At 54.8% G+C, this 16,693-nt stretch overlaps 1 protein-coding gene across 1 annotated transcript; it reads right to left on the bottom strand.

Moving 5' to 3' along the window:
* Positions 1–391: 391 nt before the first annotated feature.
* Positions 392–7,903, bottom strand: TLX1 (T cell leukemia homeobox 1). Its single transcript, XM_053983924.1, has 3 exons — positions 7,435–7,903; positions 5,603–5,804; positions 392–2,289 (listed from the first exon to the last, which is right to left on the bottom strand). Exons 1-3 carry the CDS (start codon positions 7,901–7,903, stop codon positions 2,067–2,069), a joined length of 894 nt encoding a protein of 297 aa, XP_053839899.1. The 3' UTR covers positions 392–2,066.
* Positions 7,904–16,693: the final 8,790 nt, after the last annotated feature.

The following is a 16,693-nucleotide window of genomic DNA, read 5'->3' as shown; positions in this document are numbered from 1 at the left end:
CCCACAGGCAGCCTGGACCCCAGGGCCACATCAGGGGGTCCCTGCCACTGCTCGTGGCTGCCTGCCCTTTTCAGCCGTATCCTCCAACATCCTTTACGCAGCAACTCCCAGTGCTGGAAGGAAACACCAGGCTGAAGCCAGCCACGGGGCTGGGATTCTCCCCCAAGGAAGCTGATAAGAGTTTTCCCACCCGTTTGATTTTCCTCTGAGAAGGGCTTGCCAAACTGGGGACAATGTCCTGCGCCAAGGCTGAGTACAAATGGAAAACAATGTCCCCAGAATAATCCCCTGCAAGATTGTCTCTAAAATGTACTCTTGCATGTTTCTTTATACTCAAATTCCCCTTTCCGTATTCAGTTTCAGACACAAATATTTGTAGATCTGCCTCAGTCCAGGTGAGACCTCATTCCAAGGTCTTATTCAATAGATTATTCCACATAAGTTTAAGGCTAAGCCCCTGCACAGTCCCTGCCACCCCCAGCAAGCCCCCCAGAAAGGCTTTGATTAAAGCAAGCACTAAATGCACTGCTGGGTTGAAGCCTGAAAATGTTTATAGGACCAGGGATTAAAACATAGCATATTACATCTTGAGCTTCCAAAGCCAAGTGGACCTGAGCAAAGTCAAATGGAAATGCTAACTCTATTTTTATTTAAAAAAAAAATAGCACAGGCTTCAGCAGTAGTTGTGATATGCTGTCTCCTCTTGGGGAACTAATAGACAGGGAACAGCAAGGCTTTAAATGATTTATTCAGTACCCTGGAGATTTTTTATTTTCTTTTTCATTTCCACATAAATTACACAAGCACTTTATAAAATGAATACACATAAAACACCTTGTAAGTGCATAACTTAAAAAAACCAAAACAACAAAAAAGCAAACAAATGAATGCCTTTAAAAATCTCACTGAAAATAGGTTTTCTGGTTGGTTGTTTGTACTAACTGCTTAAATTGGCAGTGCTGTTTTAGATTATAAGTAACTGAAAAATATATACTGTTTATATATATATATAGCTATATATTCCTGGCATTTGCTAGAAGTGCTTTTTTAAATTTTATCTCATTCTCTTGGTACAATTAAAAGAACAACTAAGTTAAAAAGCCAAGAGTGAAATAGATTTTTTTGTTGTCAGGAACTGCCTTCTAACGGGAAACTGATAAGATAAAACATTGGACAACATTTTGCAAATTATATGGAAATATTCCATGGAAAGAAACTGCATTACCCTCACAAACTGCCACCCAGGTCTTCTCGTTATTAAAATACTCGCTGATGGGCACAGAGTCCGTGGCAGCCAGGGACTGTTTGGGCTCTTCATACAATTGAGATATCATATTTACCGTCCTCAGGAGTCTGTCAGATCCTTCTCTTGTTCCCCCCAAGCAAGAAAAAATTAATGAAAAAGGGGAGGAGAGACAGCGAGGTGAGATCTGAAGGGTTCCCATCTGGCACAAGCAGAAATTGCTGCTGTTTCCTCCATTTGTTGCATTCCCGAACGTCTCCGGTGTGGACAACCCAAGAAGGCTCACAGCAGAGACATGCTTCCCAGGGAGCCTTCTCCTTTTCTTTCAAGCCAACAGTTCAAAACATATATCTATATATATCTCTCTATAGATATATATAGATACACATATATATATGGGTGTACATTGACTTTGCACTGCTACCAGTAGAATCCTAAGGAAGTTTTCCTCTCCCCCCGCTGGATGAACACCAGCGGCTGTGTCTGTCAGGGCTGGGCTTTTGTCTGGCAGCACGTCAGCAAGTTCAGGGTTGACACTGGAGACTTTCAAGAGAACAAAGGGGTTGGGGGGAGGTGAGACAGCATTGCTGCTCCAGCAACTCTATGGCTAGGGAGAGTTTTTGGGGTGGCTTTCCTTCTTTTTGTTCCTTGTGGAGGGCTTCCCCAGCTGGATACATAGGACGGATGTGGCCAGAGGATCAAGGGGTTCCAGCCCTCCTTGGGGAGAAACAGAGTTGCTACATGTCCCACCAAGGATGCCTTGTGTCCCCCTGGGGACAGCCCCGCCAGTAGAAGGTGTAGGTGCCACCAGTGGGTGCCAGACTTATTCACAAGCAGAGGCGACAGTGGTGACACTGGTGATCTTGGTGGAGTCATCAGACCAAGGCTGGAGATTCTGGAGGGCGAAGAGAGAGGAGTTGTGGACACAGATGGGGTCGGCTTGGATGGGCTGGTTGATGGTTTTTTGGAAGGCTTCCTGCTGCAACTGCATGAGGATGCGGTTTGCTTGCTGCCGCTCGGCCTCCCGCTCCTCTGCTGTCTGCCTCCTAGGAGAGAGGGAGCCATTAGTGTGGCCTGGGGAAGCAAAGGAAGGGTGTCTCCAGAGAGATTAAGTTGTGCTGGGTGCTCATGATGTGGGAGGGCAGGGGTAGGAAAAGAGGGTGCCTTGCCATGGCGTGGTCCCACATCCCCTACACAAATGGCCAGTAAATCCCATAAACAGGGGACTGGGTCTGTCTGTCTTACTGGCCTCGGCAAAAACTGCTCTGATCAAAGAGAGCAGCCCACAGCTCTGGATTACTCTCTGCCCACAGGAAAAAAAACAAACAAGCAGAGACAAAACACCCAAAGTGTCACACAACAGCATTGCAAAAGTTGCAATCCCCTGAAAACATGCTCTGGTCTGACAGCAAGAGCCAAGCATGCAAAGCCCCGGAAAAAGCATGGAGCAGAGTGGGGTGAGACTGTGACTGGCAGTGCCACACAGCTGGGAGATAGGCAGTGTCACCCTGGACGTCCCCTTCCGGTATCCAGGTTTGCCACCTTGTCTGACATGCTGCGGTGACCAGCTGTTGAGAGCTTGGATGAAGGCAAAAACTTTCCTGAGGCAGGCAGCAAAATTTCAGCTAAACACTAGAAACACATTTTTTAGCAGTAACAAAAATCAAAGCACAGAATATATTATCTGGAAAGGGTGAATGACAGTGTTTTCCAGAACAGTTTGGACATGTGTCTGCCTGGTATGACACCAGCAGAGGTGATCCCCAAGGACAGGGTATTAGGGGGTCAGAAGGGGCTCTTTCCAGTGTTGGTTGGGCCCTGGCTCTGGGCTGCCTAGGAGCAGAGAATGGGATAGGTAGAAATAGCCTGAATCCTCTTATATCCACAATGGAAACCCCACTCCTGCTAGCTTGGATGGCAGGTCAGTCTAAAGTCTGCAGCTTGCACTCACTTCTCCTGGCACTTCTATTGATGCTGCTAGGAAAATCTGTGAGGAACTCACAGTGCTGGTCCCAGGATGATTCCCAAAGCATCCTCTCCCTCCCTCACACCCCCAGGCTCAGCTGACATCCTCTCAGCAGCTTCAGTGGACCAGTGACACAGGAAATGGCAGCTTTTTAATTTAGCAGCTCAGGGGGATGTGAGATGTCTCATCCCCTTTGGCCATGGGAATTGGAAGTGGCAGCTCTGATCTCCACAGTGGCATCTCAGAACACAGGGCAGGGGTCCCTGGCTCCCAGTGGGGAAGCAGGCTGGGACTTGGATGCCAGCAATGGGCCTCTGGGCACCCAAGCCTCCAGACATGTGGCCAATGCTCCCTCCTGGGAGCAGATAGTTCAGGGCTCAGTCCCTGTTCTAATCACTGTGTCAACATCTCACATCAGCCATCCTGGGAAGAGCAGGCTCAGAGCTGCACCTGCCCGGGGAGCAGTTCAGTCTCTGCCTCAATGAATATTTAATGAGTCCCTGCACAACAAGGAGGTGCTCCAGGAGGAGGGAGGGAGCCCCAAGTCCAGAGTGATCAGGAGTACCATGGCTGTGAGCACCTTGGTCACAAGTATCTCCCTGCTGCAAGCTGGTTCAGCCATGGATTCACATCAGAATGGGATTTCCAGGTTCATACCTGCCTGGAAAGAGAGCTGTGTCTAAAGCAAGAGCCCAAATCTAAGGAGGGGATCACCTCCCTCCAGCGAAGACAACTAGGCAAGGGGCAGAGGCAAGACTCTTCCCCCCCCCCCCCCCCCCCCAATTTGCATTCAAGCAGTTAAACAGCTCAGAGGGCTTATAGCGACTCTGTTTTCTTGGGTACTTCCCACTACCTCATTCAGGCCAAGCCTACAGCGGCTCCTTCCAGCTCCAAGTGCTCCAGGAACCACTCAGAGCTCACTGCAGGGCCATGAGGCAGGAAGTTGGGTGTGCAAACAGCCAGGGGCACCCACATCTCCATCGCAACACCCAGCAGGCACAGATGCATACAAGCAGAACTTACGTGCCTGTGTCCCTCTGGCTCAGGCCAAAGATTCTCCCATGTCTAATATTACAGCTGAGGTCTGGCTGCAGCCTCTCCCTTAGGCAGAAGCAGGATTTAGTTTCTCTTTACCCAGCTATTTTTTGTAAAACACGTGAATAGGTTTGTATCCTCTCCACCTCTGCCAAAAGAGGCTGAATTTAGCCAACAGACGCAAAGAGTATTGACAGATGGATTTGCCTCACTTCCTTAGGAAACCTGGTTAGAAGACACAGCTGACCCCAATTTGCAGGCCACAGCAGGACTGTTCCTCCTCCAGGATTCTTTTTCTGGCCAACAGAGATCACTCCAGCTAGAGACTTCCTAACAGTGGGGAATTGAGCTACCATGGGTTCTCTGGGGAAGAACTCACTGGGGTTGAGGATTCACATCCTCCCTTCATTTCAAGTTCCTTGAGCCCCATTTCTTACGCAACCCCAGCATACTCAGGCAATCGCTGTCCTGTTAACCCTTGGGAAGACTCCAGGGAAGTCCTTTCCCCTCATTTTGAAGAAGCTGCCTACCTGCCTGCCTGCCCTCCAGGACCCAGTGCATAGCACCCAGCAGCTCAGCACCCAGCCCAGGGTAGGAGATGTTCTCAGGGCTGAGGTGCCTCCCTCGGGAACATCCCGGGAACGTGCAGCTTGGGAGGGGCAGGATCACTGCGACCGAACCCTGGAGGCTCCGTGTGAGCCCAGCCTTCTCTTCCTCTCCGGCTTTACCGGCACGCCCGGCAGCAGAACAAAAAGAAAGCGTTTGGGCAAGGAGGCACCGCGAACCCCGCGGGGACGAAAATCTCCACGCTGTGCAAAGCCCGGTACTCCGACAGCCCCAGGTCGGGGGCTCCCACCCGAGCCTCCGCATCCTCTGGTGACACTGATTGCACCCACTGCACACGTGTGTGCTCACACACGTTAATCCCCGTGGCATACCCAGACACGTTTTTGCACGCAGGTCCGGTGTGCTCACACCAGATAATTATGGCCCGCACCACACCACACTCGCGGTGCTGTGCTTTGCACTCAGACCCCCGTGCACACTCACACACACACACACACACACACAATGTGTGCAGGCACACACGGGCACGCGTGGCCTTCACACTGACCGTACAGTTACACACGCGTGTCCTGCTCGCACACACGCCTGCAGGTGTGCACACACCACATGCACACACACACACACCCTGCTGTACATGCACACGCACGTGTGCACACACAGTCACATTCACACACACACGGGGCTTGCACACCTCTGCGCTGCCATCAATGCCTCTGGCAGAGCTGCTGGCAGCAAGGTCTGTCCCCGTCGGACTGCCCCATCCTGGTCCACCGAGACCCCCGGTCCCTCACCTCCACTTGGTGCGCCGGTTCTGGAACCAGGTCTTCACTTGGGCGTCCGTCATCTTGAGGGCTTTGGCCAGGGCAGCACGTTCGGCCGAGGCCAAGTATTTCTGCCGGTGGAAGCGCTTCTCCAGCTCGCAAATCTGCAGGCGGGTGAAGGAGGTGCGCGGCTTCTTCTTCTTGGGGGGCGTGCGGTTCTGGTAGGGGTGACCTATACGGCGTGTTACAGTGAAGGGTGAGAGGGCCACTGGGGGGGACACGGGAGGAGGGGGGATGAGAGGCAAAGAAGCAAGCAGCGACACATCAGCAGAGGGGCTCCGGCTCCCGGCCGCTGGGCTGGGGACCACCCCCCACCGCTCCGAAGCCGCGGCTTCCCCGCCGACACCCACGCAGGAGCTGCAAAAACTCGGTGGCGGCGGCCCCGCGTACCGGGAAGGCCCGGCGGCCTTTCCTGGATGCTGCGGGCACTCGCCGGGCACCGCTCGGCTCCGGCGGAGGGGAAGGTGGCCGCTTGCCCGGCCAAGTGCCCGCCGGGGAACGGGGGGTCAGCAGCGGCAGCCGGTCCTGGCGCCGGGCCGGGGCTCCGCGCCCCGTGCCAGGCGGGTTCGGGATAATTTCGTTTAGGCGCGGCGGTAACCCCATCGCCCCCGGCCCCAGCGCCTCGTACACGGCAAGTACAGTCCCGGACTGGAAACCGGAGATGAGATTTGTTGTTCTGTTTGTTTGGTTTTTTTTGTTTTGTTTTAAATATATATGGTTTTGTTTGAGTTTGTTGGTTTTTTTTTTTTTCCCAACCCAATCAAAAAAAAAAAAAAAAAAAAAAAAAAATTAGTGAAAAGTCACATTGTGTCTAAGCCAAGAACAAATTGAGCAAAATTCGATCAGGTGCTTGCCAGGAGAACAGCCCGTTCGTCCACCCGCGGCCGTGCCCGAACCCAGCGCCATCGGGTCGAAATTAAACGGAAACTTTCAAAAATCGGGCCTCGGTTTCCGCCCTCGGTAAGCGGCGCTGATTTTTCCCCGTTGTAATTTCGTTCCTTTTGTTTGTTTGTTTGTGTATTTTTTATTTATTTCTTTTCGTTGTTCGAGTTTTTGCTTTGTTAGTGCCGAAAGATGAGCCCAGCTACACCTGGAAACAGTGGCAAGGCCGGGAAGCGGCTGTAGCCCGAGCCCCGCTCTGCTCGGGTCTGCAAAAGGTCCCTTTTGGTGGGGAAAAAGGCTGAGCCGAAACCCGCAACCGGGGAAAGCCAGCCCGGTTAAGGGAAGGCAACGGGACGGCCTTCCCGGGCAGGCCGGGGCCGGGGCCGTGCTTCCCAAACAACTCTCGGTTTTGAAGGAAAGTTTCCCCGGGTGCTGGCTCGGGCGGCAGGGATTGGGCAGCCGTGCCCGGGGCTCGCGGGAGGTCGTGTGCGGAGTTTACTATCCCTTTTCCTCCTTGCTCGCCTTTGCCGACCCATATCGCGGGAAAAAAAATGTAAAAAACCTACACCAAACTAATAAATAAATAAATAGAAAGGAACTAAAACAATAACAACATAAACCTCCGCATATGCAAACACTCAAACCAACCAAAATATCAAAACAAACAAACAAAAGGAAACACAACTCATTTAAGGGGGACTGGATACGCCTCATTTCCCATCCCGTCTTGCTTCTGGCCTCCTCCCGGACCAACTTCCCAGGACCATCCCGGCTGCTTTCTCCACCCGGCCGGAGAGATCCCCGGCTGGATCCTGCATGCCCCTGTGGGCACCGGTTGTCGTGCCGAGGCCGAGCGGCGGGGGAGGAAGGGGGGCGGCAGGAGCAGAGACAGAAGGGGGGGTCCCGGTGGCACAACTCACCTGTGAACCTGTCTTTTGTGTACCGCCTGTTGCTCTCCATCCAGGGGAAGGTGAGCCCCGTGAGGCTGTTCATGCCGTTCACTGCCGGCACGGCGGCGGAGAGGGGCTGGTGGACGCCGCCGGCCACGGGACGATGGGCCGGGACGCGGATCACCCCGCCGGCCGAGCTCAAGGTGTTGCCGTTCATGCTCACCGCCATGTTCACGTTGTAGGAGCCGGGCAGGCCGCCCATGCTGCAGGAGGTGCCGGTGTAGGCGCCGGCCGCGCCGCCGCTCGCCCCGTAGCCACCCGTGACCGTGTTATAGGCGCTGCCCACGATGCAGCCCAGCCCGTAGTCCGCCGAGTCCTGCAGCCGCGGGTGCGACACCATGCAGCTGCCCGGCTCCGACGTGTTGAGGATCTGGTCGATGCCGAAGCTGATGGGCTCGGCTTGCCCTTGGTGCAGGTGGTGTGCCCCGAGGTGCTCCATGCCGCCGCTCGGGCACCGGGGCCGGACCTCCGCCCCGGGCAGGGCAGCACAGCCCCGCACCGCCCCGAGACCGGCAACGGGGCCGCACAGAGCCGGGGAACGCTGGCTACGCGCTCAGTCCCATAGCACGACGGCAGAGCACCCCAAGAAACGGCAGCAGAGCCACGCAAGGCCAGGACACGGCAGCCACACGCTCAGCACGAAGACACAGCAGCACAGCCATGCGCAGCCCAGGTACAAGAGTGAAACACCCCCTCAGGCCGGGACGCGACAGCCGTGCCCAGCGCGGCACAGGACACAGACACTGGAGACACAACCGCGCCAAGCACACGCGACAGCTTCCAGGAGCGGAGACGCGACACCCCAGCCACGCACACTGGCTCCGCTCCGATGAGACCCAGCACCCCCAGGTACCAAGACACGTCAGGAGCCTCTCACCCAGGACACACAGACGTACGCACGGACACACACACAAGGGTGCCCCGGGGACCCCTCGCCGCGGCGGGCGGTGGGGAGCCGGGAGCCCCGCGGAGCGGAGCGCGGCGGATTGTGAGTGCGATCGCCCGCCGCCCCGCTTGCCCATCAATCACCCTACCCAGGGCCTACTGCTGCAGGCCCTCACTCTCCATTGGTTGGATGCTGAGAGCAGCCCAGTGAATGACAGCAGAGAAGAGCACACAAGAGGAGTTTCTTCTTCCCCAGCCCTCTCTCGCACCCCCACCCCACAAAAAAAAAAAAAAAATCACCGCCCTTCTCGGCCTTATAAAGTGAGCCCTGGGCGAGTGCAGGGCACTGGGGGGTGAAATAGTGGCTGATAGTGGGCAGCACAGTGGGGTCGTTTGGTCTCGGAGTTTGTGGCCACGGACTGCTGGGAAGGGGGAACTTGGCTGCCAGGCCCCATAGGAGAATCAAGCCTAGGCTGCGATCTCCAAGGGCTGCCGCTGATCCCGAGCGATGGCTGAAGCCGGAAGATCCCCTTCTAGTGGGGTCCCAGACCCCTCGTGCCCCTTTGTTCCTGAAGGGTGTTCTCAATTTCAAAAGTCAGCACCTTTCAAAAAGCCGCGGAGGAGGTGGCTCTCCCACCACGAGACTCCAGAGCAGGGACACGGGGACGTTGAGAAGGGCACCCCACAAGTGCTCGGACCCATGGAAGGGGTGTGATGGGAGAAGGTGAGGGGCTCCTGAAGCACACTTTCCCCCGGAGAACCGGGGCGGGGCTCATTTCCCCGGGACGATGGCAGGCCCCAGCTGCGCCCCGCGGGCAGCGGACACCGCTGACGGGGCACCCGCCACTGCTGGCCCCACCGTCTGCTGCCGCCACCCCCTCCCGCTCCTGTCCTCGGGGAGATGAGTGTTCCCGTTAAAAAAAAAAAAAAAAAAGATACGAAATTATTTTTAAAGTTTAAAACAACATGAAAATGAAAGCCGTTATTGCAATTTCTGTAAAACTTGTTGTAGGCCTGGCCCGTCGGTGCCTGCTCCGCACAGCCGGGCCGGGGGCAGAGCCGCCGATGGGACCGGGCACTGCCGGCTCCTTGAATCCGGCCTCCCGCTGCTGCCGACCCCAGCGCTCCCGGCCGCAGCGTCACGGTTTTGTCCGGTAGTTTGTGCTCTGCCTGCCCTATTCCTCCCGTTACGGGCTGGGACCGGCCCTCCAGGCCCCCTCCTCCCTGACTGGGGCAAAGGCTGCCCTTCACATCTTCAGCGTGCCCGTTGTTTAGTGCCCACAAGGGACGTGGGGACCCCACAGGACAGCCTGCTCTGGGGTATCCCCCATACAAAACAAATGGCACAGGCATGGAAAATCGTGTCTGTGCACTCAGGTACATCTCACTTATCACCAGCTGTATCATCCCATCCTCATCCTCACACTCCCAGTGTTGACACAAGCTCACAAACACATGCATGAGCTCACAGGCACCCATGCTCACAGTCCCACACATTCTCTTGCACACACACCTATGTTTGTGCATTTATTCAAATGTCCCACACACTCAGACAGTTACAACGCCCTGCACACACACAAGTTCTGACACACGTTCTCATTCACACCTTCACAACTGTACGTATTCACACCCACAGTCACTCCCACAACAGGCAGTAACACACCCCAGTTTCCCTGTGTGCAGGCACCCCCAGACACACACACTCTGACACACCAGTGCTTGTGGGCTCCTGCCACCCTCGCCCAAGCCACAGCCTTGCTGTGATACCCCAAGACCTGTCACTATCACCACACTCGCCACCACAGCCCCACACGGGAAGGCTGTGGAGACAGTGGGCGGCAGCAGCAACCCACAGCCGCCCCTCGGCCCATGCCCAGCCAGTGCCCAGCCAGCCTGCCCCCACCACCCAGCCCTGCCTTCCCGCTGGGGTCGGATTTCCCCCTCCTCCCAGTACCTGCCTCAGTTCTTGACTTCTGAACTCTTCAGGGAACTCGCTGGCGCCAGCTCCATCAACCAAAGTCCTTGTGGTTAGGAGGAGCTGGGAGAGGAGGGAGGGAGTGAGGGCTGGGGCCAGCCGGGGCCAGGAGGCTGCCCTCGGGCAGGGGGCCTTCTTGTCCAACAGGACTGCAGCTGTCTTTCTCCTTCTTCAGGATGTGCCTGAGCTTCTTCTCCTGCCCCTTGTCACACAGGAGATGCGGGGCAGCACCTGCTCACCTGCCCTGAGCATATTAGGCTGTCTCCACAGGGAAGCAATAAAAATGCCATGCCGGTCCTGTACAGTGCCACAAAGTCCTCTGGCAGTAAGCTCTGACATCCAGAGGGATGCAGATCTGCTGCCAAATCCTGAGACCCAGGAGATGCCCCCCCTCCAGTAAATAACACAGCTGCCTGATGCCGCTTGCACTTCCCAAAGGCCCCAGTTGATGCCAGGAAAAGCCTTGGCCTCCCCTGTGGCAGGGATCCTCCAGGCTGAGCAGATGCCAAAGGCCCCAGAGGGTCTGGCCTCGAGAAATCACAAGGTCACCACCAGTGATCCAGCCTTGCTACTGAGGGTTACAGCCCCCAGCTGCTGAGCCCAAGGTAGAGGCTTTGGGGCAATAAAACTTGCCAGGAGACAGATAACAGGTAAGTCAGAATTTCTTCTGTCCAGCACTCAGTGAGGACAAAGGAGAAGAGCAGGCAGGGCTAGGTCCTGACAGGGACTCAAAATTTCTGGAAATCAATGGGAATTATTGATGAGTTTGAGGATGATGTGAAGCCCTAGGATTTATTCTCTGCACAAGCCAGACTTCATTTGCATCCTTGAGAAAGCCACACAGCTCCTGGCATTGGAAGTTTGGGCACTGCACATCTAAGCTCCAGGACAACACCCAGTTGAGATGTTCCAGTTCAAATTGCTCCTGGCCTCAGTTTCCCCTTAGACTCTCCAGGGCTGTGGCTTGAGCAGTACTGTAGAGCACAAGGCTCTGGAAATGTCCTGTCAATTAATACACGGGTTTTGCCTCCCTAATTCTGAGGCTGAAGAGGCTGTGCTGCAAGCTCACACACTAAGACATGTCAGGGTCAGTCTTGATGCTTTCAGGTTCACATCCCAATGGGAGTCTACTAGGACCAGCACCCACTCTGAGATGCATCCAATGAGCCTACAAATGGATCCCTGGGGTGGGGGCCAGAGGTAACCCAGCCCAGCTGTCTCTGCCTGGATCTGCAGTCAGTATGCTTCCATTTGCTGAGGGCTGGATTTGTCACTCGTTGCTAGGACTTTAAATGCCAGGACTTGCAAAAAATAATTCAGATATCACACTCCAGGCAGAGCCCGGGGAGACAGACATTCCCAGATGTTTGCCCAAACTGCTGCTTTAGTTCTTAGTTCTTCTATACAGAGAAATCCTGTTTTGTGGAAAACACCAATAAGGTGGGTCAGACTTCCTTGGAGGTAGACAAAAGCCTCCAATGCAGGAGCTGACATGTGCACAAAGTTGCTGCAAAATTCATACATTAAGGAAGCCCAGTGTCCTTGGTCTCCACTTCTCTGGATCATCTCACCTCCTTCAGGTATCCACAGCCACTATACATATTCCTGCAAGCCTTGAAACTTTTGTCCTACTTGATCTACCCCAAACAGCTGTTGGGACAAGTTCATTTCCAAAATAGTGTTTTAATCCTGCATCAGATGAGGATTGAGGGCCCAGTTTATTCATGCTAGGAAATAACAATTGAGATGAGGGTTCTTCCTTATGCATAAGGCTCTCCCTCCCCACGAAGTGCCCAGGGATCCTTTCTCAGGTTCTCTCATTGATCGTGTGCATCTGCCTCCTGCTAGCAGAGAGGAGCAGCCCAGCCAGGGCCTGACCTCCACCCTCCACTCCCCTTTTCTTCTGGCTTGCCGGCTTGCCGGGGCTCCTCTTGGCCCCTGAGCTCCTTTGCAGCTCGGGGCTCCCGAGAGTTTGGCATCGCAAGCTGCCTCTCTGCCTCGCAGCTGCTGGCCGGGACACCGCTGCGAAATACAAGCCCTCCTGAGGGGACCGGGGACAAAAGTGGTGTGTCTGGGACCTTGGCAAGATCCCAGCAAAGCCCATCGGGCTCGGTCCGAAAACTGCACTTCGAGCAGTGCTTTCCGGAACCTATAAAATCCTCTATATTGCTGAAAGGAGAGTGAGCAACTCTGCCGCGGGCGGGTGCGCGGCGACAAACACCCCCCCAGCAGAAGGGTGCACCCCGACTCCATCCCTTTCTCGCTTCATTGCGCCGGGGCCTCCCCAGCTCGGGTATTATCAGCTTTCTGCACGTCCATCTCCTCCCGCAGCTCTTTCTCTCCCGTCGCGGCCCTTGTGAAATCCATTATGGCGAAGGCTCCGGTGAGGGCTCGGGCTGTGCACAGAGGCTGGCGGGAGAGCTCCGGAGCCAAGACGGCCCCGTCGGGCGTCCCTCGCCTCTCCCTGGCCCGAAAGGCGCGGTCTCCGCTGCCGTCGGGGCTCTATCCCTCAGCACTGCCGCCCGCACTAAGTTATACCCCAAGTGTCGCGACAGACGCCGATAGCGAAGCAGGACGACCCCCGCACCAACCAGCCGGGTTCCCGCGGGTGCGTGGGCTTCCCAACGGGAAATCTCGTTTTCCCCAACTCCCACCGTGCCCGAGCCCGCACGGACGGCGGCGCCTTTTCCCGGGCTCACGGTCCGCGGGAAGGGCGGCCTGCGCTTCCTGAACGTTAAAAGCAATTAACACCGTTTGGGGAATTTTTAATTGCTCTATAAAGCACGCTGTAAATAATTACTCCCAGCTCTGTTGATCCCTCGAATACGCACTGACAGTTGTAATTTATGGCTTTGGTAACGTGGTCCCGTGCATTCAGCATAACTCCTTATTACAGTAATGACTTAGCGCCGCTGCACTTAATGAGTATAAAGTGCCCGGCGCAGCGGGAGCCGCAGCATCGCACGAACTTCGCCCGCAACGATATTTCTCCTCTTTATGGTTACAAACGACCGAGGGGCTACGAGTTAATACGGCGGGGAATGAGCGGCGGGGCCGGCTCCCTGCTCTGTCAACGACATCTCCCGGGGCAGTGGTTATCTACCAAAAATAAATATTTAGAGCAGTCCGCAAACTGCCCCTTCACCCTCCTGTAGTCCCTGGCTTCTTGAAGAAAACGGGCTCAGCAGCGGCAAGTGCAGGGTCGCGACTCATCGCACCCGTGGGCGCAAGCAGAAAGGACCCGCACCTTCCCTCTGCCTCCCGCCTCTCGCTGCCCTGGGACTGACCAGCTCCGTGCAACAGGCCGGGGGTCTCTCGTCCTTGCGGATCCTCCCCAGACGGGGGTACCCGCGGAGGGGAGGAAATGGGGTGGTGGCCGATGGGACCCGCCGCGCCCGGCGGCGCTCCATGAATATTCAGTGTCGCCGGTTGCCGAAGGAGCATCTGCCAATAAATTATTGGTCCTGCGGCACCAGCCCCTCTCTCCACCGTGCAGAAATGCGTGTAATCCCATTAGCCCCGTCCCCTTAGCCACCCGCCCCGCATCAGCCCCTCTGTAATGAACGGCGTCTGGCCGCCACCCCCGAGGGCATCGACGGCAGTGGGGGACACCGGGGCCTCTGCCCCGTTATTAACTCACAGTTTAATTACACTCTCCGTGGCAGCAAGGGAGCATACGTGGGCTGGTCACCCGCGTCCCTCCGCCGCCTCCCCCTGGGTCTCCTCCGCTCTGAGAAACTCTGGCCACGGCGACAGCCAGGCCCTTCGCGACATAGAGGATGGCAATCGAGATATGGCCCGATCCTGCGGTTGCCCCTCACCCACGGGGGCTGCTCACCGCCGCCGGCCCCGGCTGCCGGCAGCTGCCCTGTTTGCTCGCTCGCCGGGGAAGCGGCGGCCTCTTTGTCTCCCCCTCTCCCCGAGCCTTAGGCCTTTTCCCCATCAGACAAAGTCCTGTTTTGCCAACAGACTTTTGTCTCTCCCCTCCCCGGTCCCCCCATCTTAAAAGCCGCCCTCGGGGGCAGGGGCGCAGGCAGCTCCCAACGCCGGGCAGGCGGGAAGCGGCCCGCCCTGCCGGCTCCGCTAACAGAGTAGCTTTCACTAATGAATGAGAAGATCCGATAATAATGGTCTTAATTATTGCAAACATTGTTACGGGCTTAGCTCTAAAAACCTCAAAACCCTCCTGGTAAATCCTCGCGTTTGTTTGTTTATTTCCTCCCTCTTTTCCCCTCCCTAAGGTCAATTAGTACGCAAAAAGCAAATACAAATTATGGCAGAACCAATGGGTAAACTTAAATCTAATTTGCTGCTGTTTGCATTAGCCTTTGGAGAGGAGGGCCGGGCAGGGGGGCTGCCCCGTTCCCCCCAGGCAGCTGCCGTACAGGTGGGTGGCTGCGGTGACGAGTCCTTGCCCTGCCCGCGAGTCCCTTCTGTCCCCGAAGTCAAGAGACTCCCATGGGTTCAGGCGCTTTTCCTTATTTACACTTGTCTTTTTACAAGTGATTCGTATATGGGCTGAAATAGCTGATCTGTAAATAAACAGAAAATATTTTTGTACCTAAGAAAAGTACCGACAAACTCCAACACCACAGATTATGACTTATAGTAATTTTTGACCTAAGGATTTTTTCTTGACATCTACATACTGTATGTAATCGAAGTTTTGTGAAGTTTTTATACCTTTTATTTTATGACATTTTGAAACGTGATTTTTGTAATTAACAGTCGGCAGAGGAAAGTCTCCTAGCAAAGGACTACCCTGCTCACCGTCTAACTAATTTTTGCACCTGTACTCATTGCTGACGTTTAAGAACACATTCAAATTCTGTCAGGGCACTTAAAAATTTGCCGCAGCGCTTGTCATTTGCAGCACAGGTATTAGCCATGGGATAAAATCGGGGAAGAGATCTAGAAATAGGAAATCATGGGGGTTTCCAAAACCCACGTCTCCCCTCGTGGCACCACCTGCTCCCCGCGGGTAAAACGCCCAGCGAGTTCCGCCCCGAGACCGATGCCGGGGATGGGAGCGCAAAGGATTATCTGGATTTAAACACGATTGGCCACTGACGCAAAGAGTCATCTGCACACTTGTAAATTTAATCTATTATTTCCAGTTTTCATTTTCGCATTAAGTGTATTTTCCACTTGTAATTCGTTGTGCTGCAGACTCTCTATTCACCTAGCGACGACGGGGAGAAGTCAGCCGACTCCACCCCAAAGGTTTTGCGGATGTTCCTAATGCCCAAGTGGAATGCCGAAAATCAGCTTAGAGAGTGCATGACAGAAAACAAACATTAAACACGGTGTGTAAACATAAATCGGGAAGGAGAGTCGGTGACACCAGTTTCCCAGTTCCGTGCACATTACCGATAGTTTTGAATTGCCAGCGCCGACAGGATCGGGGCTTGCAAAGGCTCTCTGTTTTGTGTCATTGCTCCTTCCACGAATTTCCGGAGCGGGAGCTTCCGGGACCCCAGAAGAGCCCACAGTGCCTCGCTGACTGATCAAGGTCCCCCACGGACACCGGGGGTACGAAGCAACGTGGGTTTTTGTAGGTGGAGAAATGAGCTTTCTGGGGACAAATACTTCAGCACTCGGATGGAATGGAGCTATCCGAGGCATTCTATAATCTTGCAAGACAGCTTTCTCCTTTCTCTAAAGCATGCCCTGCGAAATAGGGACAATTTCCAGCAGCTCATCCTCTGCTGCAAATTTTCCCCAAATCTGCATGTGGCAGGAGCTGAGGCTTCAGAGACGGAGGGAAAGGTGCCCACCCAGATCTGAGCTCCCAGAGTCAAGATGCTGTACCCCAGACAAAACTCCTCTTCTCAGCTCCTGCTCTCAGACTGTGAGGTCCGACACAGAAATGCGGGGCTGGTTTTGGGGATTTCTGTCCTAGGAGAAATCCTGATCCATCTTCCCGTTAAGAGGGGAGCATCCTCGGAGCCGAGCCCCGAGTGCAGTCTCACTGAAGAGCCTCGCAGGTGCAACCAGAAATTAGAGCTAAGGCAAGGCAGCAAGTGAGCTCACAGCAGGGTTTGCAGAGAGATGCTGGGGGAGCTCTGGGGTCCAACACAGCCGAGTGCAAAACCCACATCCATTCCCCAGCCTCGCTCAGTTCCAGGAGTAGCTCTGCGGCAAAGCCGAAGTTTTGACACGGCACTGAACCTGCTGCAAAGGAAACAGCAGTTGTGACATCCCCTTCATCCTCGCAGAGTATTTCCCCCCTTTTTCCCAGGACTTTTACTGCTCCTAGGAGATGAGTCAAGACATTTCCTTCTCCCCTTTCATAAATATTGCATCTCCCAAATGCAATTACCAAGGGCGAAGCAACACAAGTGTTTGCTAAATAAGATTATGTGATAA

This window comes from Vidua macroura, chromosome 8, assembly GCF_024509145.1.
Source record: "Vidua macroura isolate BioBank_ID:100142 chromosome 8, ASM2450914v1, whole genome shotgun sequence".
NCBI classification, from domain to species: domain Eukaryota; kingdom Metazoa; phylum Chordata; class Aves; order Passeriformes; family Viduidae; genus Vidua; species Vidua macroura.
This window is presented reverse-complemented; position numbering and strand designations above follow the sequence as displayed.

Coding starts and splice junctions, on each gene's coding strand:
- TLX1 (XM_053983924.1), bottom strand. CDS start 7,903: ATGGAGCACCTCGGGGCACACCACCTGCACCAAGGGCAAGCCGAGCCC. Junction 5,805..7,434: donor CACAAAAGACAGGTTCACAG/GTGAGTTGTGCC, acceptor CACGCCGTATAG/GTCACCCCTACCAGAACCGC. Junction 2,290..5,602: donor AACCGGCGCACCAAGTGGAG/GTGAGGGACCGG, acceptor CCTCTCTCCTAG/GAGGCAGACAGCAGAGGAGC.